Source organism: Cyrtonyx montezumae, unplaced genomic scaffold, assembly GCF_038088225.1.
Source record: "Cyrtonyx montezumae isolate F1298 unplaced genomic scaffold, pur_monq_1.0 scaffold_2, whole genome shotgun sequence".
Taxonomy (NCBI): domain Eukaryota; kingdom Metazoa; phylum Chordata; class Aves; order Galliformes; family Odontophoridae; genus Cyrtonyx; species Cyrtonyx montezumae.
Window position 1 is genome coordinate 12315918 of NW_027071936.1, and position 27721 is coordinate 12343638.

Here is a 27721-nt window from a genome sequence, read left to right on the forward strand (position 1 = left end):
GCTACTTAGTTTACTTACCGGGAAGATTATGCCACTTATTTACAGCAAACAGCCTATTAGCAGTAACAGTGATCACGGCAGGATTGGTCAGGCCAGGCTGGGTGTTGGCTGCTACATGAGTGACAGGGGAGTTGGATGGGAACTTTAGAACCATGATAACATCCTGTTGAGCTTGGTCTGTGAACATCAGCGGGCTCTGCAGGAGGAGATACTGTTGAGTGCACACAACAAGAACCCAAATACACGGGAAAACACGGAGAGGAGAAGACAGGACAAGAAAAGGAAGATTGCATTAAAACTCATACAATCTGATAGCAGTTGCAACGAATAGCAAATGCAGTAATAGCAGAGAGGTTTTTGGACACAACCACTTTACATGGAAATCCTTTATGTACACAATTATGCCAAGCTTTGCTGAACAAGTGTGTCTATATATAGAATTTGCTGCAGGTCCCTGAAGATTAAACTGAAAGTTTCTAATCACCTAACTCTGCCGAAGAAATTCTCCTTCATATCTACAAAGACATCAGGTCAAGGAAAGCAGGAGGGGCCAAAAATAAATAAATAAATACTTAAAATAAAAGAAGTTAGCAAAGAAATTCCTGCTTCCAGAGATAGTCTCAAGTTGCATTACATTGGCAGACTACAATTCTCTACAAGCCAGATGAGAACAGAAAAGTACATTAAAATAAACAGATACACACATAGCCTAGAAATATGTTCTGTATATATTTCTGTTGCACAATCATAAGATTTATGAATGCAAAGCAGAAGACTTCAGTGCAAATGTGTTTCAAAGGACAAGCATAATTAAATGCAGTTGTAAAGAATATAAAGTGGACATGATTACAGACACCACCTCGCACTGTTTCTAGAAATACTAATAGGGAGAAAATAAATACATTTTCATTTTCAAATTCAGATTCATTTTCACAGTATTTTTAAGTTTCTTTTTTTTAATGTAGTAAGTTGAAAAAATGAAGAAATTTTTAACTAAGATCTTTAACAACAGTGAAAATGTCAAAACAACTATCAAGGACCTGAGATCTAGATGTCACCCATCTAGAAGGAAAAGCAAATGCAATAATAGTGCATTTGGGATTGTGTGGTGTACCTAGAAAAGAAAACTCCACTGAGATACAGAAATATGACCTTCCTAGTCACTAGTAGCCATATTGCTTCAGTACTTGTATTTTTCTAGTAACTGCATTAGAACATTAATGAAGTGTTCTTGGCTATTTTCCACCTGCAACATTTCATTACATATATGTATATATGACTATATACATCTAATGTATATTTATACAGAACTAATAAAAAAATTAAATACATTTGCATTTTTATTATCACTCCTTTTTAAAAAGTTATTAAGAGTACTTAGAAAAACATATTGCTCTCTGAATTCCTATTTACAGTCTTTGCATAAAGGTGTAAATAAAAGCAACTAATAAGCTACCCAGACACCCTTCTGAGCAAGTGGCTAAAAGCCAATCAATATTATGAGTTAATCCTCCCTGGATGCTCATTCAATTAAAGGTGTCAGTAATGCCTCATCTGATGTGGCCTCAATTAAATCCAGCTATCTGATGGTTGAAAACACAAGGGGATACAGCAACAGCAGCAAACCCAGACAAATAGGCAGCCTTCGTGTGACTGCTAATTACTACACCTGGTGTATATTATGGCTTGTGCACTTAACACAGCACGTGGTAGCTTTCGATTCAGTTGCATTCATGCATACATGCACACACACACAAAACAGAAAACTCAGGAAACAGTACAGCCAGAAATAATTTAGAACTGTGACCGGGAAAATATCCCTACTGTATTTCAGCTCCAAGGATACTACTTTTTAAATGCTTAATACAGTACTTCTAAAAAAATCATGTATTATTAACCATGAAACTGGTCAAAACAAGTGGAGAACTGAGGCACTGTTTGTGTGTGCACCTCAGCCTGAAAAACCCACAGGAGATAGAAGCAGTTTATTTCACACAATTTAATTTTTCGATAACATCTGTATTAATTCAGCAGAATGATTATTATGATATTATGATAAAACAATACAAACTGCTTCGTGGCATCAGATTTATTTGTATAACGATGAGTCGGACAAAAACCTCAACAACCAACTTTTCACGTTCCTCTTTTACACGAAATGAGTTTCCACAAATAAGGGCAAGTGCCTAATGCATAGCATCATGACAGAGGGACGCGAGTAGGGTGTGAAGCACTTGGACTCCCCACCATCCCTTTTATCAGGGCTTTTCTGAAGGACAGCCCATTGGCTGCAAACACTGCAAGTCACTGCAGTGGCCTGCTGGCTCTCTCCTGCCCTGGGACACCATGTGGGAGGTGCAACAGGCCAGCACATTTCAGACCCGTGCCTTTGTAGATTCACATGCTACAGAAAGAGTGCTAGGGACAACAAGCTAAGCATGCCTATCTACATCACATCACATCTGTATCTGAGAAAGACCAGTAGCTGAACTGGATAAGAAAGCTTACACCTCTTAGACTCTACTGTAAGGTTTGTAAGCTACTTTGGACAGATTTCCAGCTTTTTGTGTGATTTTTCCAAAACCATTTGCACTTCAGATATGTTTTTAATCTAATAACCTTAGTCTACCAGTTTAGGACTTACAGATCGTATTTTACAGAATGTACATTAAAAAAATCCTTCATAAAAAATGTTTCAGGATAATATGTCCATCTTAACAATAAACGTTTGAAAAACTTGTTAATTAGCAGACTGATTGCTCCACTTGTCACTGTATCACTTAACATACTTAGTTCTGGATCTGTGACAACATAAATGCTATTTTAGTCCGAAGGACTGCACACAACATGGTATGGAAAGTAATCAGTAATAAAATAATAGTTTGTATAATAAAATTATATTAAACACAAGTAGAGGTAAAAGGGAAAGCATGTTAATGCTCACTGCCTGGATTTTATCACCCTAGCTTTACTGCAAAACACATTTAGTCACATTCTTTGCTATGTAAGTTTCAGCTCATGAATTCCTAGTAATCTTGGTTTTAGGGGAAAACCTATGCCTGGGGGAAAAGACAAGGAAGTTCCACCTCCTAAATCCATGCTTCTCAGGGAATCTGCCAAAGATTAACTAAATTGTCTCCATGATAACTGGCTCTCACCTGTACAGGTATGGTATTAACAAAACAAACTGATGAAGTGTTCCTAGATTACACTGACAAAAAAGGTCTATACTAGAAATCAATACAATCCTTCCAGCAATAAATAATAGTTAGACACTGCATACACTCACGGTCTTACAATCTCATAACTCATCTGCTCTTTTTAATAACACAGTCCCAAGATCACATAAAAGAAAAGCTAGGTAGCAGGTACTGTAACTTGAAAATAGCACAGGAAGTGAACAAAAGGGCAGGTCACAAAGAGTTAACATGGCACTTACCACCTGCATGGCAGAACTTCTTGGAGGATGTGGTTCTATGAGCAGTTGGGAAGGGGTCTGTCCAAAACTTCGTATTTGAGCTTCGACAGCCTGGAAAAGGCACAGGCAGGTTTGCATGTTAAGAGGTGCTAATTACAGGCAATAGAACCATAACTGTCACCTGAAAATGTCATTCCACACTTCTGGCTTGTTTCATGTTGAAAATCAACCCCGTGTGTTCACTGTGGGGCTAAGTGCTTGGCACTGGTACTAAGAATGAGGTAATCATTTTAGTACTGTGGATGCTATTTCCATGAGAAACTCTGCAAAACCTCATCCTGCTCAATGATATTAAACAGAAACCAGCTATTATAATCAGAAACCCTCTTTATTGGCTTCATTTTTCCTTTCTAACACTGGCTTATCCTGTTTGTATCGTAACTCAGACACAAATGTTCATTTTTTTTCAAGTTCCTCTACTTATGTGTTCTACTTTTTACTTAAGCTCTCTAGTGTAGTTTCACAGCACAAACCACAATGAAAATCACACCAAGCTTTTTGCTAATTTTAATTTTTATTCAAATAGAGCAAAAAAAAAAATAGGGCACATAAAACCAATGGCAAGTCTGTTAAATGCAACTAAATGAAAATGTGAAAATATAATGTGGCATTCATAAACAAAAAGGATCTATCTTCCGCATCTTGCTTTATCACTTTCTTCACTGGGTACAAATGTAAGTACCATCTCATACTTCCCCATTTCTTAAAGAATTAGTTCAAAATGTGTGAATTTATACCTCTTTCATATATATGTCCAACTACTTTTCCATGTTTCCACACACTGGCCCACTGGTTCAATCACAGAATCAAGCAGTCAAAACTCGGCACGTTATTTCTTGTCAACCATGCCCTACACTGTCCACAGGACCATGCTAATCCTACAGAAAATCTTAAGTAATTCATCTCAGATTAAATCTTTATTATTGTGAGATAAACAAAGTAAAATTGTCTTGGATTTGCTGTGGGCTAACAGCTCGATTTCAGACTGACAGTTTGATTTTTCTCTTGCATGGAGCTTCAAGCCCTACATTCTCAAAAGTGTCTAGTGGTGCTGAGTACCTAAGGTGAGGCATTAGCAAGAACTATTCTTCAAAGTTCTGAAGTTCTGATAATCAAGACCTTCAGCGAACCGTTTAAAATGGCACACTTTAAACACCAAAAAACCAAACAACACAGTTCTTTAACATTTATAGCACTGTGCCTGCTCTTTCCTTCCGCAATTCTTCATTTTCATGGTTCAACACTTGTGCTCATCTTAGTTTTACAAACAACCGTTTTACATAATAATGACTACTACTAGGACACATAGCAGTCTCCCTTCAAAGAAATAATGACATCAGAAGTACAATGCACCTGAGGCCTTTGGATCATCAAAATAATCATATCCTGAGATAGGATATTTGCCATCCAAAACAGCTGACTTCGCTGTATTTGGCAGGGCTTCTGAAATAACTGAGTTCACCAGAAGAGGCCTTGGAATTTCTCAATGGACATGTCTGTCAGACCTGGGAAATGCCTTAATCTTCAAAGAAATTGTGAACAAGTAAGTTTATAAAAAACTGGACGTGTAATCTGACATACAAATTGCTGAGATTTGATGAGTACTTATTGAAGAACAACAAAATCAGATCTGTTTTACTCTAAAGCTCAGTAGGCTCAGAGTTCTTTTCCCAGTAACAAAAAATGCCACGTTAAAATTAAAAATATGGGGTTTTGTGACTCGAGATATCAAGGGAATCTTAAGAGCATAGTGTTTGAGGTCCCTTAAGACATGAGCTATTAACAAGGCTATACCTTATTGGTCAGCAGCTCTGCCCTCTCAATAAAAAGCTGTTAGTATTAAAACATTCAGATTAAAAAGATTTGCCTACATTTACTTGCAGATCGAATGGATATTTTTTACTAGGAAATGTGAACTCTGTTGCAATGAGGGTAGCACTAGAAGAACACAGGAGATGCAACATGCTGCCAGTCCTGGATATAATTTATTAATTGCACAACAAAATAGGGCAAACTTACAGAGCCTACAGAATCTACTACTTATTACCAAGATATTACCCAAATTAAATAAAATACTTCTGAAAGCATTATGCGCATGCATTTATTTTAGATAAAGCAAAAAATAGAATGGATAAGATGATGAAAGCTTCTGATTTGTTAAATTTTTTTTACATGGACATACTATCAGTTTAGAAACCTCCATTCCCAAATAGGCATTTAGAGGGAGTCAGGATTTTGAGCTACCCTTGAAATTTGCTGTGCCCTTTAATACCCACTGATCTCTCTACCAACTACACTCTCTTATTCAGTGCCAGCACTAAAAAATTTAAAAAAAATTAAACACTGAAATCTATCAAAGAAGACCAACACAAACACATGCACCATAATATGAGCACTTACTGATTTAAAACAAAAATCATATGTTAAAGAATACTATTTTCCACAGTCCAAATCTCAAGGAGGATCATCCAGCAAAATAAAAGCTGTTGGAGACCAAGTTATGATACTACTGCTTATTTGCATATATGATGCTCATCATTATCATACTCCCAGACCACACAATAGCAGCAACAGCACAGCTAGTCATCTCCCATCCAGCCTCAGTGCTGAGGAGAACTGCACTGGGATCTTAAGAACTATAAAATGTGCTACTCAACCTACAAATAAACAGCTATTGCCTATTTTCACACAACTCGTGTTCTGTCAACAGAACTGCTAAACAATGGGACAATGGTTTTGTCAAAACCTCCCTTAGAGGGCCAAAACTTCTCATTTTTAAGTCTGTAATGGTCTGTTTTTATAGCTGTTTTATCACCAAATTTGAGTTTGGGATTTACAGTTCAGACACAAACAAGTGTTCTAGACTCAATTAGGTTCCATACGGTGCTCCCAAAAAAATAAGAGAGCCTACATTTCTAGGAATACAATAACCCACCCATATAATCTTACCAATCCAATCCTTCAATCAGCCAACTGAAATAGGGAAATCTATGCACAGATCACATCTTACCACAGGTAACGACGTTTGATAAAACATCAAAACTGTACACAGAGTACAGATACAAATATTGGTATCTGTATGCTATCTTTACTGTACATCTTCAGAGAGTGAAATTTCAGAAACTTCAGTAAACATCATGGCAACAACACTTGGGATATTAAGTCTAGACATAGCAGCTAGACTTCAGACAAAAAACCCTCCTGCATTCCTTTTCATTCCTAGTAAAAACAATTTAGCTTCAAAGGTTCATTTTGACTTGCTTATTATGACCAAGACAATGTACCAGCACCTTCAAATGATGTTCCTTGTCCCAGATGATATTTAAAATCTATCCAGATGTCTGACGACATCCCAGTCAGAAGGTTCACATACAGAAGACTGCAAGACGATATCTTTTCATCATCAAAAACATCCTAGAATCACTCTCCATTTTCTCAGTTTACTTAAGAAAAATATGGGACTTTTTAGCCACCAGATGTCACTCAGACTTTTGTTCGACCTGTCAAAGGAAATCAGCTACTAGCAGAGAATTCTTTCCTCAGAGAGATAATTAATATCTCCTTTGAGATAGGTAAAAAAACTACTACATACCTAAGAATATACAGTAAAATGACAATTGGTCAAGAGGCCATCAACTCATTTTCTAACAAATTACTGCCCAGATTCTGATTTCATTTCCTTGACAGATGTATTAACAGCGTTAGTGAGACAGCCAGACACTTCTAGAGGCAGAGGAAGAATGACTGAATGTTGAATCATACAAATATTTAGATCATTGTAGGTAAAAATATTTTGGAAATTTTCAAAACTATTAAAGGCACTGTATCACTAGAAAGTAATAACTATTGTCTGAAAGCTATCTTTACTTCTATAATCCATTATCCCTGAAACCGTGCTACATATCACAAAGTAAAAGATAATATCATTCAACATTTTGTTTCACTGCTTCTCAAATATCTCAGTAAAAAAGTTTTCTTCCTGTTAATCCTCTACAAAAACAAAGCTTTGGTAAGGTCCTAATTGTTCCAGATGCTAGAACAAGAAGTAATTAAAAAAGAAACAGGCTAAGTTACTCTTTACTCTTCATAGTCCACACAGTATGCATTACTGACTGCATATTAATATGATAAACGTGGTATTTCAAATATTAACGAATTTCTAAGTAAAAAGCAAACTTTTCAAATGTCTGATTACTGCAATAACGTTCTCTTAAAAAAATCTTTTCTCGGGGAATGAAAAGGAAGCAAATTAACAGAGGAGTGAAAACAGGCAAACTTGTCTTAGGTATAACACAGTTTTTGGTCACTGCTTAACAGAGATTGTTTCAGTCTCCAAACATAGCCTCTAATCTAACTGTGAAGCAAGTTAATTCAACAGTATGCAGGACCCACCAAATACGGCTGTAAATTTTTGGGGAAGCAGGGTGATGGGGAGGTTGAACATATGGATGCAGTTAAGGTAAAAACAGATGTTTGTTACTTTTCTTTGCAGCAACACTCAGAAACTAAGTCAAAATTGCTTTTTTTTCATGTTTATGTCTGAAAGAACTATAAAATTAAATATGAAGGAGGGTGGGTGGAGGGGGAACTGCACTAAGTGTCACAGAGAAAGAATGAAATGGTCCCTAGTTTTAAACTCAAATCCTGAAATGAAGGCCTGTATAGTTAAAAGGCAAGACATACACCATTTAACTCTAGATTTAAAGACCCTAAAAAAAGAGAACTAGTTCAAAGTAGCTTTCATCATGCATACTCAGACAAAAAATACCAAACAGTCTGAAGAGAATTACAGCGCAATGTACCCATATTACACTGCAACCCACAGCTTGAACAGCCAATTACAAGTTACACTCTAATCATTACAACGAGACTACTTCTGTCCCTGTGTCTACATATCTGAACACGATCGTTTCCAGTTACTCCTCGAATCGGTAGGTTTTAAATGCCAAACATTTGAAAGCTCAGATGAAAAAAATTCAAGCACAGCAAGAAATATTCTTTCAGCATGTGCGTAAAGGACACAAAAGGTTTTGGGTTTGCCTTCCTTCTTTTCTACCCATTATTTACGTCCAGAAAATAACAGCCCTCACAAAAATGATTACTTTGGCTCTCTGCCGCTCCTACCTCACTTTGCAATATTCAAAAAGGTTTACACACATGTTCCTCAGTGATTTCTATTGGCTCAAGCAATGCGCAATTATGATTGCTTGCCCTGCCTTTCCCTCCACCCAGATGTTGCTTTTGCAGCACCAGAGAACACAGACTGTTTGACAGGTTTTCCCTCAGACGGTGAAGCAGAATGGCTTAGCGGCTAACTGACCTGCTCCCTCCCCTGGGATGACGATTAAAATCAAGCCCTGATAATAAGTGATCAGGAAACCTCATCTGACCAGACAGTTGCTTATGCTTCTGCACTATGGTTCTTAGTTCAATTACTCACGGAGTGCAGGACAGATAACGCTAGGCAGACAACAAGCATGATTCATACCAATTAGATAAAATTCCTGAAAATAGGCTGAGGATTACAGGAGAAGCTCACTGTAGTATCCTCTCCCCTCGGTTCATTACAATCCCCATTAGATCAAGATTCTGAAAAATGGACAAAATGCTTTTCTGAAGCAGGCAATGTACACGCTTAATGACTGCACACCTGCCCTGGGGATACTGCACTACACTTGACCCAGGGAAAAAATACAGCACTCAAATGTTCACAAATTCATCATGAATTCACACATTTGCATCTACTTTTCAAAATACTAGAGACTTGGTCTCTTCATGCAAAAAAAAAAAAAAAAAGAAAAAAAGAAAAACTTTCTTTTATTCTGAGATCTTCACAAATCAGGTCCTTTTTATTGCATCCTTTCAGTTGTTTATTTTATCAATCGTGCCAGTCACTTAATGCACTGTTAAGCACGGACAGAAATACTACCAGCTGGCAGCACAGGGGGATGTTACCACAGCACACCAGCACGTTGTTGCATAGAAAAAAGCACATAGCCCTTGTACTGCAGCAGACATTGGCGATATGAGTAACAAAACAGAACAGGCCGCATCACACACACACAAAGAAAAGATGTAAAATGAAGACAGGAAAACCATCAAGTATAAACGGAGCTTAGATTTTTTTGTTCTTCTCTGTAGCCTCTTTGTGAGAAACACATCTTTTCTACTTCTTATTTTTTATTTTTTAATTAAGTTTCTTCCGTATGTTCATTCACAATACTGTAGTTGCCTGGAAGCTTGGTTACTAGTCCAACCATTCATCAGTTTTTAAATCCAAGCTACCAGTATTCTATTTGTGAATATTTTCTACTGTTAAAAACACAGAGACGTGTGAAAGGGAGCACAGAGAAGGACACTTTTACCTTGGCTTTAAGAACAAAAACACTAACACAGCTCTTAAATGACATAAGGAAATTTTTTGTGAAAATTGAGAAAATTGAGTCTTTCTGTCCTGACAGAGCAGCACGAAAATTACATGGCAGTGGTTAAAACAGATCAGGAAGTAATCACGGTTTGTGAAAATACAAACATATTCCCTCTCAGGGCCACATGAGTTGCTCCAATCTGAATATATACATTCCAAGCATATTAAGGTCTAGCATGGCCTCGCTGCAATCTCCAGTTCATGCAGCTGTCCGTCTACTACAGCGTAATCCCAGCTGCCAATCTGAAAGAAACCAGTTAGTCAGAGCAGACACAACCAACAGAAACAAATGTCACTCAATAATGTTCAGAGGCACTGGGTTCATGGATAATTTCAAACAGTATCTCTGTCTGGAACACTGATGTGCTCATTCAAAACACCTAAATCTTTGGCTACTGGAAAGAGGCAGATAAAAAACAAAGAACTAGAAAAACAGGCCTGGAAGTACTTCAAAGAGACTGACAAAGTAAAAAGGGAAAAGATTCCAAAAAGAAAGCTAGGAAAAATTTAAAGTCCTGCAAATAAAGTTGGATACAGTACAAGCAATATCCTAAGCAGCTCTGGAGATAGTTTTTAAAAATATAGCTCTTCATTCTACTTGAGCAACACAACAAAAAATTGCTGAATTTCCCCATTTGCTACAGTTGATGAGGATTTCAAACTCCCTGGCATGTAAAAACAGTAATTATCACACAGCATTGGTACTGACGTATGCATTACTTGGAAATGTCACTGTTTTCTGGCATTATTCATTCATCCCTTGAAAAAGCAAAGAATAATCTTTCAGGCTCGCTTCCTACACACAGGCTAGTTGCTACTCAGCTGACTCCAAACTTTCTGATATTTTCCTCTAGAAAAAAAAAGCAAACTGTCCCAGTCTTTTAGCATTCCATGGAAATTCTCCAGATTTGATACCATCTCTACAAATAAAAGAAAACATTTCAGTCTGGGGGAGGTTGATACTTTGGTGTGTACATCCAGCATCTAGCGGTCTTAAAACTATACTGCATGATCACCTGTCAGAACTTGAAACAAAGTACCTCATTTGCTTAGCTAAACTAATATATTTATTTAAACTAAAGCATAATATAACATATTTGTTTTCAAAGTATGGATACAGTGTTATCTCTGAGTTTTATACTGCAATGAATTTTGGTTTTTTTCCCCCGTCTCATAAAATGTAATGTTTAATTGAGCCTTGATTTTTGGACAATGATTGATAGAAAGCATCTTCAGTATGATCTCAAGCTTTCTCACTCACGAAACAGCTATTGTTCAAGTATAACTAATACAGTACGGTTTGGTAAAGAAATACGACATCTACAGAAAGAATGTGAACTCAGGAGTGGAACACACTAAACTACAGTGAGAAAATACAACAACAACACTCCAAACAGAAGCTGTTAGTTTCTCAACTGCAGAAGACACTGATCAGACTTCACAAAGAACTTGCAAATAATCAAAGCATGCTGGTGACAAAAATAATGTAATGCTTGTAGAATGTCTGCGTCCACGCTTGATTCAAGGCTAAATGAGAGAGCATGATAACTGAGGCTATTACACATTAGCATATTTAATTCTTTCCATGTACAGTAGGAAAAAAAAAAAGAGGAAAAAAAGAAGCATTCTATTCAAAATTTAATTTTGAAATACAAACAACACTTTTTTCCATCCCTTGTTTACATTTTGGATTAGTTGTTGTTCTTTGTTGGCCAACAAAACATCAACTATCTAAGACTGACCAGCCTGGCACAAATGAAAATGTAAAGAGCCCTTGGAGACTCAAGGCCTTTCTGGCCTTGATAGATCCACAAGACAGGTCAAGCAAGACAAGGTGAGGGAACTGACTGCACTGAACATTTCTAAACACTGAATTTCAATCAGAGGTTGAGAAAAAAAAAAAGAAGCATTCTGAGCTGAAGAACTAATTTACATGAGTTTCCTCTTTCCATGAAGTTGAAAGTAAATTTCTAGTAAAACCAGTTGTGTAATTCTTATTTTCTTTAGTCCTTATACATCAGGTACCTCAGACCAACTTTAGTTAATATTACCCCTTTCCCTCTGATCATCAAATAAAATTGCAATCAATTGTGTAATGAAGAGAATGCTCAGGTCACAGATATTTTTCTGGACTGAAACAAAATGATATTTTTCTATTTTTTCCTAGGCACTGCAGCAAATCTGAAAGTTAAGACAAAGGCAATAAAACCCCATTTGTCATGTCAAACTCCGGGCTAAATGGAATCAAAGAAGTGCCACACCTCCCACACATCACAGCAAACTCTTGATTATATCCAGTTTGCCTGTTTACTCAAACACCACAGATAGGTAACAGTGTAAGCAGAGATGTGAGAATTCATAGGAAAATGACATGAACTGGTGGCAGGAACGATGCTCCCGGTATTTTCATATTCCTGTTTCGCTTACCAGAAGAGAACACTCATTTTTTCGTAGGAGAATCCCAATCAGTGCCCCAAAATCCTGCCAAGCTGATTTTGTGCAACAGGGGCACACACTCACAACAGCAACTCTGTCTTCACTACACATTTCTTCTCCACCATCAACCAGAGGAGATGAGGGCTTGCTCGCAGTTGACAAGTACGCCTCTTCGTAGCCATTAAGTCACTATGCTTACTTAAAATATATACTCTTTAACTCTGGTTGCATAAGATATTTTAATACTGTTTTTCAATTAGAATTAGACCACATCTTAACATTTATTTGGCTTTTCATGCTGTTCCTGTGTTGCACAACATCAAGCATACCATCTGTGCAACACACTTCAGGCCAGAGATGATTCAAAGATTGTTTCAACAACAGTCTGAGTTTTGCCTGCCTGAATTTGTAACTTACTGTATTAAACACATTTCAATTTACTGCTCAATGACAGTGTTTTCTAATCACTTTATCCTGCTTTTTAAAACTCATCACAGCCACAACAAAGACTGTTGCCCAACCTGCTAAAACCAGACTGATCATTTTCCCATTTACTGAATGTTAACTATGCTATAAATACAAATTGTGTTTATACTTTGTGAAAGATTCACTGCTGTCAGAGTTCTCCAGCTGAGTTAGAGCTGAAATATGCTATTAACTCCCACCACGAACACAGCTAAAAGAGAGGCCAAAAATGCTTTCTCTGGGATAAGATATCAGATCTGCTACTGCTGTCATGAAACTGGGGTCATGTAAACTAAACATCCTTGTAACTCCTTTTGGAAAGCACAGAAGTCTCTGAAATTGTAAATATTTAAAAATAAAATTAGACTCTTAAGAGATAGGTCTGAGATGCATAAAACTTACCCAAAGATATTAATCTAGGGCAACATTTAAAAGCTATTATCCATAAAATAATTTATGCCATATGCTTTAAAACAGAAAATAAAAGAATTATTTTCTCTCTTTACATAATCAGAAGTGGCACGTTCAAATAAAGTACCAAATGCTATGTCCAAGCTGATTCTTCACAGAAAGACATTTTTGAAACTCCTCAGTTCACATGGAAATAAAATATCAGTGGTACAAAGAAAGGTGCCGACAGAATGGAGAAAGCTGTGCTTCCTAATGTTAAACAGACTACACAAATGCACTAAAATGGAATCTTCTCTGCAAGGGAGAGAAAGCTGAATCGTCTGTGGCTATATGCAAATTGCTTTTTAATGAAAGTACCTGAGATACTAATTGGATAAAATTTACCCTCATCTTTTTCATACTATTACTGCTAACTTAAAAATCATCAGTCGTCCTTAATTACCGCCTACAATTATAATGTCAAATGATATTTTCAAAATGGATTCACATAATACAGCTGGATGCTTTTTGGTAAGTACGGTACAAAATTTAGTATATCCCCCGAGGTTGAGGGCTTCCTGCAGTAAATGGACATATTCTCCAAGCAATATTTTGCATTCTGCCTACTGACTTTCTCCTTTTAAGCTCACGAGGTGTTTATGCTAGCCACACAGGGGTGTGAGTAGAGAAATGGACTTCCAAATTCATGATGATCCTCTCTTACTCTGTGTCAGAGATGTAAGAATTTCTATTCTTCTGACTGAGAAAGTAAGAGAATGCAAATCAGTCCAAGATACAAATTATTTTTTATGGATTGTGCTTCACCCTTTCATCAGTTACTCGTCTGGATGGCAAAGAACTAATTCCATTTTTTTAAAACACTCTTGGACAGCTGTTTCAAAAAGAGAACAGAATTTGTGATAAGAAGGTGCTGCAAATTCTCTCCAGAAACTGCTGGATTTATCTGTGGTGCTGTGATTACTTGCCTCTTCCATACAGGCAACAAAACATAAAACCTTCCACAGCAAATCTTATGACAGTGAGTTCCACAGACCAAAATAGGGTTTTCAAGGCACACTCAACAGAAGGTATACACAGCATACCTCTGCTGGCAAATACCCTATTTTCCACTGGAAGGAGATGTGATATTTACTGCTTGTCACCAAACTGCAAGTTTCTTCTGCACTTGAAACTTCTTTCAGCAGGGTGCACAAGTACAAGAATTGGAGTCAATGACAATGCTGCTAAAACGGCTAGAGAAAAAAATGGTGACGAAGAAGGAATGGTCTCAGCAGAGACAACGTGTGCACGGACATGCCAGCAGGCACACTGGATCTCTTGCCTTCCTTCTCCTGGCTGTAGTTCCCTTCCCCCACTTTCTTCGTCTCAAACCCTCCGCTCTTGATCTGCTCCCCTCCTCCTAAGATTTGCCTTTGAATTATGCAAGCTTTGCACTCCCCGGGGTTTATCTGCCAAAAGGTAGCATGTGGCCCATGGTTTGCATTTTAGTTTAAAATTTTCGATTATAGCAGTCAGATCCCTTCAAAATACTTTACATCTTTTATTCCCATAAGCAGAAAGAATTACAGGAAAAAATTGTTTGCAGCAGTATGAAGGGATGTAAAGTTCTACATTTCCAGTAAAAAAAAAAAGTAAGTTGGAATATGGTTTTAATCAAGCAGTTTTCCTTCCTAGACGAGTGCTTCCTTCTTGTAATATATATAACCTGACTGCCTATAAAAATAAAGGTGCCAGTTGGAGCCATTTAGGAGACCTAAGGAAATTCTGCATTAACCTGAACTCCTCCACTCCTCAGTTCCTTCCTCTATTATTGTGTGTGGCCTCTCCTGATGGGTTAGGTCACCAATATACATATATTTATCTGCAAAGATACTTCAGAAACACATGCATCATAGGCATCTCATTACTGATGTAGTCTAGGGGGGGTAGCGTATATTCTCAGAGATCACCTTAGCACAGAAACCGACATGGTTTAAACACATGCTACTATTTGCCACATAATATCTAAGACTTGGTAAGTTGTAACTCTCAGAATACAATGAAGATTATCCTTGGTTTAAATTTTCAAAGGAAAAAAATATATATTCCACTATAACTTTCAAAATATTAAGTCCAAAGCCTTGAACTTCATCACAAGAAGAAAGCTGAAAGCATCTTTTCCAAAGCCCAGAAATCTAGAAGAAAATTTCTGGTCTAATACCTCCTTAATAAACAGATAGTAAATCTGCGGTGTCATGCCTGCCTAAAAATACTATTAATTGTCCAGATCAGAAACTCATTTGGCTTCTAACCAGGAATTTGGTGGAAAAAAAGAAGAAATATTTTCTGGCTAGCTGACTGAAGGAGAAAAATAAATGCTGATTGAAACTGCTTGGCAGTACCGAATGTTAGCGTATGTCCTCAGGGAGATGGATTAGTAAGCAGGAAGAAGGTGAGGCTGTCAAAGGTGCATGATAAATTCATTTAGCACATATACAGAGAATGATTATGCACATAGATATATGCACAAGCAGATTTTTTATTACTTTCATCTTTACTCACAAGTAAAAACAGAATAACTCACCACTGGTGATGACACTCATTAAATCTCTTTGGAGGGTTATCAATATCATCCCAGAACTGATCATATGTACCAGTTCAAATTGCACATACACGTGTATATAATACAAAAATATGCTGTCACAGAACACATGCAAGTAAGAAGCGAAGCTTTACTGAATAGGAATCTTTATACTCTTGCAATAGTCTCAAACCTGCTATAAAAATAAGGCTGAAATTACTAAATAAAAAGACTCTATTGGATCAATCTTCAAGTAATTCAGAATGAAAATATTACATTTAATAGTGGTTCTACTGTCTGCATTTAGCAGTGCGTATTTTTTGCACAACTGGTATTGCTTCATAATTCTCCTGCTGTAAACTAGCATTATTAAAAACTCAACATCCCTGCTTTCCTCTCTCTCCTTTTCATTTTTATACACCACTCAGTTCAGGATGTACAGAACAAATCAAAAATAAGAAATGTCATAGTGATGTACAATTAAGAAGATTACTTGAAAACCCAAAAGACTTGTTTACAAAATATAGTAATGTATTTACAGAAGTACAGAACGCAACTCTAACAGAGATTACCCACACTTCCAGACACATTTGTGACTTTCTTGGTCTCGAATCACATTTTTCTGCTGAAAATTACATGAAATACATGTCTGGAAACCTGTTCTTTTGATTAGTAGTATCCTGATTTTTAGCTTCACTGTTTCATAATCTTATGAAGAGAAACTATTTTTATGTTTTTGCGAACCATATGCATTGACTACTTGGGAAGTCAGTTATTTTGAGAGATAATCTAACACAATACGCAGTCTATTTCTGAACTCACATAAACTTAGCACTCTGAGAGTCTAATAGATGGCAATATGCAATAAGAGTGTTTCTTTGACAGTGTAAAAAGAAATAGTGATAAACATTATCAATTAAACAAAAAAGTGACAGGGTGAACAGTATCATGTAATACCCACGGGTCAACAACTGTTTCCAATCTGGCTAATACAATTTTTCCTTAAAAGCCAGGAATTCCAGTAGGTTTTTCTTAGTGCAAGTGAATGAAGTGATATGCAAAGTCTGATAAGTAATAGCTCAAAAATGGACCAAGATCACGACTGCAGACTGACTGTATTCCAAATAACACCAACATCCAGCCCCGACTTTTGCTACTTAAGCCAACCCTTGTGTACCTCTAAATCCCTTGTGTGCCCCCAGACCACTGCACCCACCTGCGAGCTACAACCCATGCTGAGGCTAGGACATGACTTTCTCTACAGAGGCTGGTAAGGTGCCCCAGCAGCCAGAGAGCTGATAGGTACAGAAAAAAAGTACTACTGAAAATAATAAATACTTACTTCTCAGATCTTTCAGCAATCACAAAATGATGAAAAATTAGCTTTAGCCTAGAATTCTGCAGCAAACTTTAAGCATAATATCTGAAAACACAAATATCTTTTTTTCTTTTAAATGTGTTTTCAAATGTGCTTATGCCAGTATACATCTAGCCACACTTTCAAAGAGATTTGTTAATAGCATTCATATCACTATGTTCTCAGTGACTCAGAATATTTTACTGCCAAGTACTAATTAAATTTATAATTATATAATTAATATAATTAATATATACTTAATATAATTACAGTTGTCCACTGCCTGAATACTTATGAGTAAAATGGCTTTTAATCACCTTCCTCAGCTCTCTTTTTCTTCTTTTAGAAGGCAGCTGCTTAGGTGGAGGAAGAAGGGTTTCTAAACACCACAATGATGTTTTATTAAATAAGATGTTTTATCAAATAGATTTTCCTAAATAGTGCTGAGCCTGAGTAGAAGACTCAATTTTTCCAATGTTAAAATATTTAGTTTTTCTTATGAAAAATAAATGAAAAGTTAGTAATAATTCAATAGCAAGACAAATAAAAATTATGGAAGCTACAAAACTACAGAGTGCTTGATTTGTACACCGTATGCAAGATTGCATTAGAAGACAATTATTAAAACTGTGAAAGTTAATTCAAAAGTGCAAACCAAATCAGGATTGCTCACAGTCTACTCCCATTAAGAGCACATAATTAGTGAACAAAATGACTGCGCTCATACCAAGTGAAGCAGCCTCTGAACGCTTATTTTTATGCTGGTGTGCTGAATCTAGGTGCACAAAATTTTGCATGCTGCGATGACTGTTTGAGGCACCTTACATTTGACTGACTGTAATCAAGTCATTAAAGAAAGCAAAGATTTTGAACATTCAGTGGCAGACCTAAAACATAGTCTTTACACTTTCAGCAGTGTAGTGTTTAACTAATAATTTTGATTTCTGTATTAGAAGAAAAACAACTTACCTCTCTCAATACAGGATCTGTTATTGAATTTAAATTAACAGCTCCTTCATATGTCAAATAGTAGAATACATTCAGGGATCTGGCAGCCTCTGGCCCTTGCTGTTTGTAGCCAAAAATCAGATCAATCCACTGGTGAAGCTGGCAGGAAACAAACTCACTTTCTAATGCCTGTAATAAAAACACATGCAAAATATATAAACATGACCTTGACATACAGTCAGCATTTCTCAGTATTAGAAGTGTATTTCAAACACTACACAAAGTTATTTTAACAAATCTTGTTACAAAATTCACAACATTTCACAGCATTTCAGAAATTCTACCAGAACCCATATAAATATATACGGGCCCTGTGACAGATAGGTCTGCCAACTAACTCTTCTCCCCTTCTCCCCGCTGACTCTAAGAGCTTGCTGTTTACACAGGCAGCCAGAGTGTTTTTATAAACTCTCAAGACGAAACAACATTTTTCTGTGTGTTCCCTGCACAAGGAATAACAGCATGGTAATCTGACTGTGACAGATAAACAGCAGACTGATAGATTAGAGAAAAGTGAACTAACTAGGCAAGTTACGATACAAAGGATTTACATGATGGAATAGCAGCTTCATATTACTTTTATGTATTTCTCGTATGTTTCCTTAATACGAGTCTACACAGAAGCAAGTATGCTGAATGATCTAGTCACTTTGCTGAACATTTTATTTGATCACAGTCCAATCCTCAAGACAAAAACACCCAACAGTACTAAATCTCTCCTTAATGCTATTAGACATAGCACAAATATATTAAAATACAATATTGCAATCTAAAGAGTTGATACATCTAGGTTAAATCACTAGCAGGACTCGTTTTCTCTGTTTTACACAGAGGATTCAATATTTTTCTTATTTTAACGAGTAGATGAACAACCTAACTAAATCTGATATTCACTTTATCTGAAGAAACTAATAGCATTTTTCTTGTAAAGGAAACTCCTAATTTTGAGCAGAGGATGTTAAAATTAATCTGGAAATCACTCTGCAAGTTGCACAGAGAAATGATGGGTTGGTTTCATTAACCGATGCATGAAAACAACATTTAAATTGACACATAAAAACAGCAATTGTCTTAATTTGTGTGGTGCACACCACACAAAAGCCCTAAATATGTTCAAATTAGAGCAAGCTGCTTGATTGTCACTGCAGTCTTGTGTCATATTAATGCATGACAAACATTAAACCATACACTTAAATGGCAATTTATATCATTTAAATGTTTACTGCCACGTCAGATCATCACTCATTTAAATGTGACTTTCTGACAGCTAATTTCAGTTAATTTTCCTCGATTCACTTAATTAGAACTTTCAATCAAGAAAAGACCTGTACCTATCTCCTACTTCATATCATTCTTTTTTTATTATTATTTTTATTAGGATTCCCAGCAACAGAATTGCTGAAAGCATTCTTCAGAATGAATTACTACAAAGTGTAGTATCTCTTCAAAAAAAATCCTATATCACAGGATTGCTTAGACAGGATGTTTTTCATCTTTACTTTTTTTTTTTTTAATTAAAAAAAAAATTAGAGAGACACAATTAAAACTATAAAAAACCACAAGCAGGCCAATTAAAAATTAATGATTTCAAAATTGTTTAATAAGATAAAACCAGTCAGGAGTCTCATGAGTGTCCGTAATACTACAATGTGCAGCCATAAAATTCTATGGCGCTCAGCAAATGACAATGATAGAAATTAATTTTCTTGCTATCTTGATAAAAAAATAAAATTAACCCTAAAACATACTTACTGTTATTTTATGTCAGGAAAAAAAGGCTTTAAGGGTTTGTGACTTTTCATAATATATGCGGTTAATATGTACAGAAGTTGTTCCTTTTTTCCTTTTCTTCAACAGCTAACTTGCAAAGGGTCATATTATACTCACGAAGCACTCAAATAACTGAAGGAATATCACTCTGTAGTCTCCTCAGATTAGCAGACATCTAAATCTGACTTTAAAAAAAGCAAAACTGAAATACACTTGGCCTATTCATGGCGTGCATGGCAGTCATCCTGAATGTACTCCTTTTCAAGATTAAAATTAATTTACAGTTGTAACTTATGGGCATTTAAAACTAGGTAATTCTCATTTATTTCTCTTTTCCATATTAGGCCACAGTAGACCATTTTCCTCATTTGCCAAATCACAGACTCAAAGACTCAACAAAAAATGACTACAGTCAACAACAATACCCAGGACCCTGAACGACTGACCAAATATAGCACAAATTCAGATGATAAATAAGCCTGGCTGTCAATCCAGGTTCACAGTTAAGCTCTTGGTTGCAGGGAGGTGCTTATGCTGTGATACCATACTTGCAGGAACAATAGTTAACAGGCTGCACACCAATTATAAAATACAGCAGATTTTCAAGGAAAACAACTCAATGGACCCATGTGTGACACACTTCACAGTCAGGATTGTACTCTTTAAAAGTGGGTGCCACTTTAAAACCATCCAAAACGTGCATAAGTTCCAATGTGCATGAATATCAAGCGCTAAAAAGCGCTAAAAAACTTATTACTGTTAATTCTTGGCTCTTGTGAAACTAAATCAAGGGTACAGAATGCTAGGCATTTAGGATTACTTAAGCACCTAGGACAGACAGTGCTCTTTAAGGTTCAAGTTAAATATGGCATGCCGCTAAGGGATAGGAGCATCCCTCCCATGCTGCTCCTAATACTCCTCGATCAATTGCTATAGCACTCTCAGCACAGGCTGAGTGCATCACTTATACCCACTGAGTGCTTGCAGCAAAATGCATAAAACTAGAAAACTCTCCAAGAACTCCAGCCTCACACAGTACTGTTCAGCCCAATTGAGTTATTGTAAAATAAATCAGTGACTAATCCCCAATTGTTAAGGAGCAAATAAGACCATGAAAAGACTGTCATGTGAAGCCCCACACAAATTGTCAGTGTGGCCCACAGGGACTCGTATTAACTTTGACAAACTGTCCTGGGGCTGATATCTGTTCCTTTAATGAGATGTATTAGGCAGAGACTAAAACATTTCAGATATGCTAAAATGTACAGTACACAGATGTCAAACACAAACACCTATTAGTAACTTCCATTTCAAGAAACACTTGAGAAATAACAAATTGAAGCTTGGATTTTATCAGGAAATTTTTGTTTATTCTCAAATATTTTTTACTGATATAATCTGATACCACAAAGTGTAATTTAAATAGTTTCTTCAAGAATTACTCTGATACGCAGTAATTTGTGCGCATTCTTTTATGCCTGAAAGGAATGAACAGAGAATAGCCTGCTGAAGACAGGAGATAATCAATGCAACACTCATACAAAGGATTCAGCAAAACAGTCAAGCAGCAGAAATAAACAAACAAACAAAAAAACCTAGCACATTAGAAAATATGATCCTTTTTTGTTTGTTTTTGTTTTTAATAAATATAAATATTACCGTGGTATAACTCCTCAACCTTATACCTCTGGATTTGGATCATGACTTGTATTTGTTAAGAAATTACCGTGGGCTTTTAGCCCTCTACTTTTCTTTGTCCTTTATTTCAGTATGCCTCTAAGGACACACAGTACATGAAATTATGTCTACTGAAAATTAACATACACTTGAGAATGAGATGCTCACATGCTGAAATAAGATGAAAGTATTAGAGAGTATTTCTTTTCACGAGCACAGGAATTTATCCATAATCAAGCTAGTCAGAAATGTAAGACTACAAGCTTGCTCCCTTTATTCCTGCACTGATTAAAGCACACATGCAACCCTTATTTCAAGAGATTGAAGTCCTGCCTATACAAAATGAAGTTCATGTAGTTAAAATCGAAGTAGAAACTTTTGAAAAGACAGCAAAACTGTTTCTCCAGGGATAATTTTTTCTATTCAATTTTAAAAATAAACGTCCAGGAATGTACTACATTGGCAGGCAAGAAATGACAAATCTCAAGTACAAATAATTGCCTATTATCTCAAGGAGGCTATATATTCTAATTCCTCTCTGAAGCACACAATTTCCTTTGGAACACTTGTTATAACAGAGGATTAAAAAAAAAAAAACACCAACATTACATTTTAAAATCATTAACGTACAAACAGAAAAGTATGAACTAAGATTTCAATCGTTTTTAGCACAAACACAACTTCAATATGAAAAATACTCTTCTCGAGAGCAACGTAGTACACACGTAAGTCAAGTACCAAGCAATTATTTTAGGCTCATTAAGTCTGTATTCTAGCTTGCTCTGTGCACATACATTTGAAAAAAAAAAATAATAAAAAAAAATAAACCAAACAACTGAATTACGTTTGCATGTGCAGGCTTTCAGACACTAGCTGGTAATGCTGCCTTAACATTGATATATGACCTTTCTAAGTTACAATGAAGAAGGCTGTTTTTTTCAGCCTAATTAGAACTGTTTCAAATTTTCCTGCTAAATACATGATAGAAAGTCCTTTCAACTTTTTTTTTATTATTATTCTAGAGTTTCTTTCCATGTCAACTTTGTTCCAATCAAAATATGTTTTGAATTAAATGATTTTGATTCAATATGTGGATCACATTTCACTTCTAAGATTTAAAGTCCAAAAAGGAAAAGTTTAGGCTTCTCAAACAAAGCAAAAGCAGCCACTTTGCGGAAAGCTATTCACATTTACCAAGACTGACAAATTGTTTGTGTGCACCATTAGGTCTAGTTTCTGCAATAGTTGCCAGATTTCCTGTCCTCCTAATAACATATTAACCCTTGAAGTACCGGCTTTATCTTTTGAACTTTCTCAGTAACCACCACTACTTAAAAGCAAGTTACCAAAATATACTTACATCACAAACACTACTTGATCTCTTGAATACACAGCTGAGATTTTGTAAAAGTATTAAGAACTTCTACAAAGATACTGAATCCCAGCCTGCCTGGACGATATCAAGAGGAGGAAGAGAAGAACAGATATACTAAGGAATAAACTCCAAGTTTAGTATAAGGTAATGCAAATTTCAAAAGTACAAACCATATATAAAACTTTTTACATTCACTGGTTTTTAACTTGCTGCTATGTAACTGTGTCCAAGCAGAATGCTACAACTATACCAGATGATACCAAGTTTTATTTACTATATTTTATAATTTGTATTAAAAAAAAAGTATTTCAGACAAGGAGTAATTACTTTACAGCTCAAGTTACAGAGACAATCTAATTTCCCTTTAACTTTTGTTCCCCTTAAGTTAAAAATGCTGCCCAGAAGTGCATTGCCAATGTATTCATCGTTACCATTATAGCCTAAGTTAGCATTTTATCTCTCTACTCAGTCACCATGATAAAGAAGAAATACAACTCTAGAAAATAAAATCTTAATAAGTAAGTTTAACTCATGTTTTACACAAGAAGACTGACCTTATAGAACAAAGGCTATCGATAATCTGAGACCTCTGCAAGACAAACTTATTTTCCTATTACATTTCTGTGCAAATAGAGATTTTTTTCTCTAACAGTATGACTTAATGAAACACTGTTTTGTGCTGAGATATATTTCTGCAAAAGTAACATGTAAAAGAAGAAAAATAGTTTGAAATCTAATGACTCAAAAGCCCATCAAATGTCTATAACTATTACTAAACAGGAGTTAGTATAGTGTTTAACTAACTATCCTGCATACTCCTTTCTGTAATTTTTATATTCTGTCCACATTGTTCTTTCGTAGTTAAAAATGAACAAACCAGACAGTTGGTGCAGCTTTTATTTTATAAAATACATACATACTTTGAAATTCAGCTTTAATCTCAACTTGAAATGTCTATCTCTGGGTGTGGGATTAAAAATTTAGGTGAATGTGAAAACTTGCCCTAAAGCATTCTTAGCTGTTTCTACTAGAAAGGGCAGTTATCAATCTTAAAAAATATTTTTAGTAAGATTAAGCATACCCACACAAACTGCAAGCCTGAGAGCAGTATTTTATAGCAAAATTGCTACAATTTACCTTGAACGGTATACAGATAAATTGATCAAATGGTGCATTTCTATCATTAAATTTAAAAGTTTAGACACGTAACTCCTGGTGTCAGTAATGAAAACGTTTACGTGGATGCACAACTTGCAAGCAACTTCACAGCTTTCACAAGAGAGCAACTCAGAAGGGAAAAGAAAAGCATCCCACCTCGCTTGCAGGATGTCTTACAGTGTTCGTTACAAGACTATGGGTATGAGAACATTTGGAAAACCAGACATAAAAACAAGACTCAACACGTGACATTGTAACGTAAAGAAAATACAAAGTAGGGTAAAGAAAGCCAACTCGGGCACCAAAAGCAGCGTAGTTACGATGTTACACTGCAGAATAAGGGCTAATGTGCTCATGTTACATGTCATAGGTACATTTTTTTTCACTGAGTGTGCACATCAGTACTCAACAAGTGACGAATCATTATTTCACATGCTGCCTTACCTCACTTATTCATATATTCCAGCAATGATCACTGTGAAAATGCCACCTTTCCTAACGAAAACAAGAATGCGCAAAACCCATCCTAGCCAACCAGATCCATAAGAACACAGATGCTTTTCAAAAGGCATGCTAAGAAATACCCCTTCCCAGCCAGAGGTAGAAAAGATTCAGAATTCTGATTGGAAACTGAAAGGATCAGGAAGATTTGGTGAAATTGCCCTACACAGAAGATAATATGTAACAGTCATAATTAATCACAGTTATAAAATCATACAAAAGGTCATCTTCATTCATAAGCATGTCTTGCATTTGTCCTCCTGCAAAGGCACAGGGAAAATCAAATCCTAACAAGTTACACCATAAACACTTCTTACTACAAACGTGGCTAAAGACAAGTCTTTGTAACAGCAGGAGGTGCTGCTGATTCCTCCATCATATTCACCTTTTCTCTGCTCTGAACTATTTGTGTGTTTAGGATATCAGCTACATCCTCCTAGAAAAGGCTTAACATCTAAGGACCAAGACAGTCTGGATGAGAATTCTTTGTGAAAATCCCCACATACAGCACTGGAAAGGCACACAAAGCTCCCTCCTCCCTGAATTTCAGCAACTCCGTTCAGTTCCTCCAGCACTTGCTCACATCAAGACTGAGCCTGGATCTGGAACCTATTACCCATGGAAGCACAGACAGTTTTACACACAGCGGACAGTTGGCTCAGCCAAATTAGTTTAAATGAACTCTTGTATTAAAAAAACAGAACAACAAACATCCAACAAAATCTCACAAGATACAACTACATTTCACAGCGATGTGCTGGGTACTGACAGAGCTGACTGAGCTGGCAGCATGGCTGTGCAATCAGGTTAGCTCAGAAAGCTGCCAACCTAACACATCTTTCCTGTCAGGTCGGTGCAGGTATACTGCTTTCAGCAGTTTGGCTAACTGACTTAATCCTCCCTAACCAGTGAAGTTCTGCATCACATTTCCTCTTGCCTTGTCACTATCATCACAGCTGCTTTAAGTATTAGCCTAAGACAAACTGAAAGGCACTAGTAGTACACACTTCCGTGAGAGCATTTGTCACAGTAAAGAGATTCACCTTTTAACGTGGCAGATTCCTTCTCTGAGAGCTGCAAAATGCACACTACAAAACATTAAAACATGCAAAATTTGCTTGCTTTAGGTTGAAGCAGTTTCTATTCTTTCACATGAGACTTAATCAGACCAAACTGAAATTCAGAAAGGTGTTATGGCTAGAGTATGTTTATCAAGTGCTGGAGTTCTAGCTTGCTTTTTCTAAACGAATACATTGCTTGTATAACTGTTGAGTAACGTACAGCGAATCTCACTGCATGGAGCAAAGGTTAAAGAAAACAGGAAAAAGTACAGAAAGGGACTGCAACATAAACTGAACTCAAAAGATTGAAATGCAGAAAAGGTTTGTGCGAGCACAGACAAAACTACACTTGAAAGAGCTTTCATGTTAAGCAAGAGCCTCTGTGCGACAGGTTTTGATCCCATTTTTAATCCTGAAATTAAAGTTTTGCCTCACACACAGTTTGATTAAGAACAGCACAATACACTTCACACTAAGTTATACTGGTCATTTTTTACCAGGTATTTTGCACCTAAATGTGCCCATACATTTTTCCCTTTTTATTTACTCAGTAATCCCTAGAAGTCAACCGTTGCTTTACTTCTGCACTCTGTTTCAACAGCTTGGAGCATTTATACTGTGCTTTGATGTGTCAGTTGTATGTGCAATTCACAAGGACTGTGATGATCAACAAGTATTAATATGCATGTAAGAAGAGATAGAAATGGTCGCGAACACATGGTCTTCAGATCACTGCAAATACTACAAGCAAACATCTCAGAGGAGTTGTACAGGCTAATCTAATTTGTCTTTGAAGCTGGTTCTGGGAAAAAATGTTCTAGAAAAATTTATTTAAGATTAGGAAATAGTATGACAAAAGGTCAAGGAATTTAAAATTCAAAACACAATTCAGATGCAAGTCAGGCAGACAAACCATTTCGATCTTGTAATCTGACTTGTCTGCTATTTCACAGAATAGGAAGCGTTCAAGAGCTTTTGGAGAACAGATTTGTGAAGTCATTTAGGGTACCACATCTGAATAAATCAGTTACAAAAATAGGAAACAACACTACATAAACACGTGGCACAAATGTGTAGCGCACTCTTGAGCTAACACATATAAGAGCATGGGTTTTGCTTCCTTGCAGTAATTATCAACAATCAAATCCTGATCTTTTATAAGGACATTTTGTGGTTGCTTCTGATGACAACAAAATAAGGTATGTTTGGCAAAGACACTGCACTCTTTAGCATTTAACTGGAGTGAAACAGCAGAAATCTTACTTAATGACAGAGAAAGAATCTGTTCATTAAAAACATCGTTCAGTTTGAGAGTCCACAGTTCTCAAAGTTTTTCTGTTCTTCAAAGACAGGCATTTTTAGGCACAAGAAATAAAAGAGAAGGAACTGTTCCAAGGACTGGCTCCTCTCTTTTCTCCCCAAACTACAGCTTCTACCTTTAGCACGTAGGAAAAAAATTAGATCTGTGGAAGACGCTATTTGGAAGATGACATGCACTCTGCAAACTTGCCCAAACACAGCAGGTTCTCATTTAAAATCTTGTTCTGGCAAATTTGCAATGTAAGCTACCAGGAAGCCTGGATCCAGACAAGTGGGTCACCTTCTATTGAATCCTGTAGCACAAGCACTTCCACAGCCTTCTGATTAAGAAGGATGCTGTCCAGCCTTGACTGTGAGCCATGCCCTGTCCCAGCAAATCCCCTCAGCTGTCACCTACTCCCAGGGAGTCGTTTGACTACTGCTGGAATTTGTACCAGAATAAAGAGCTCCTAGGGGTCAGATTCAAAGTGTGAAAGAAGTTAAACTGAAAATTGATATTGTCTGTAAATTACTTCTTAAATTTTCCTTCCTTGCGATATGTGCAATTTCATTTTTTAAATTCTAATTTCATCATGCATTGCATGTTGAGTTTCAATCAGTTTTACACACAATGCTTTCTTGTGGTGAGTTTAATTTCTCCTAGATTATATTTCCTCCCTTCACCTAAACTGCTTCAGATTTTCACCAAGACAGCTGTACACAAAAGACTAGTGATAT

At 36.4% G+C, this 27721-nt stretch overlaps 1 protein-coding gene across 4 annotated transcripts in view; it reads right to left on the bottom strand.

Moving 5' to 3' along the window:
- Positions 1-27721, bottom strand: part of LRBA (LPS responsive beige-like anchor protein) — a 363630-nt gene that overhangs the window by 36321 nt on the left and 299588 nt on the right. For 3 of the 4 annotated variants that reach the window (XM_065736365.1, XM_065736363.1, XM_065736366.1), the window contains 3 exons: positions 18104-18271; positions 3440-3529; positions 19-211 (listed from right to left, as the gene is read on the bottom strand). In XM_065736365.1, coding sequence (XP_065592437.1) covers positions 19-211; positions 3440-3529; positions 18104-18271 — 451 coding nt within the window. The remainder of the gene's footprint in view (positions 1-18; positions 212-3439; positions 3530-18103; positions 18272-27721) is intronic. The other variant, XM_065736364.1, reaches the window with a different exon arrangement.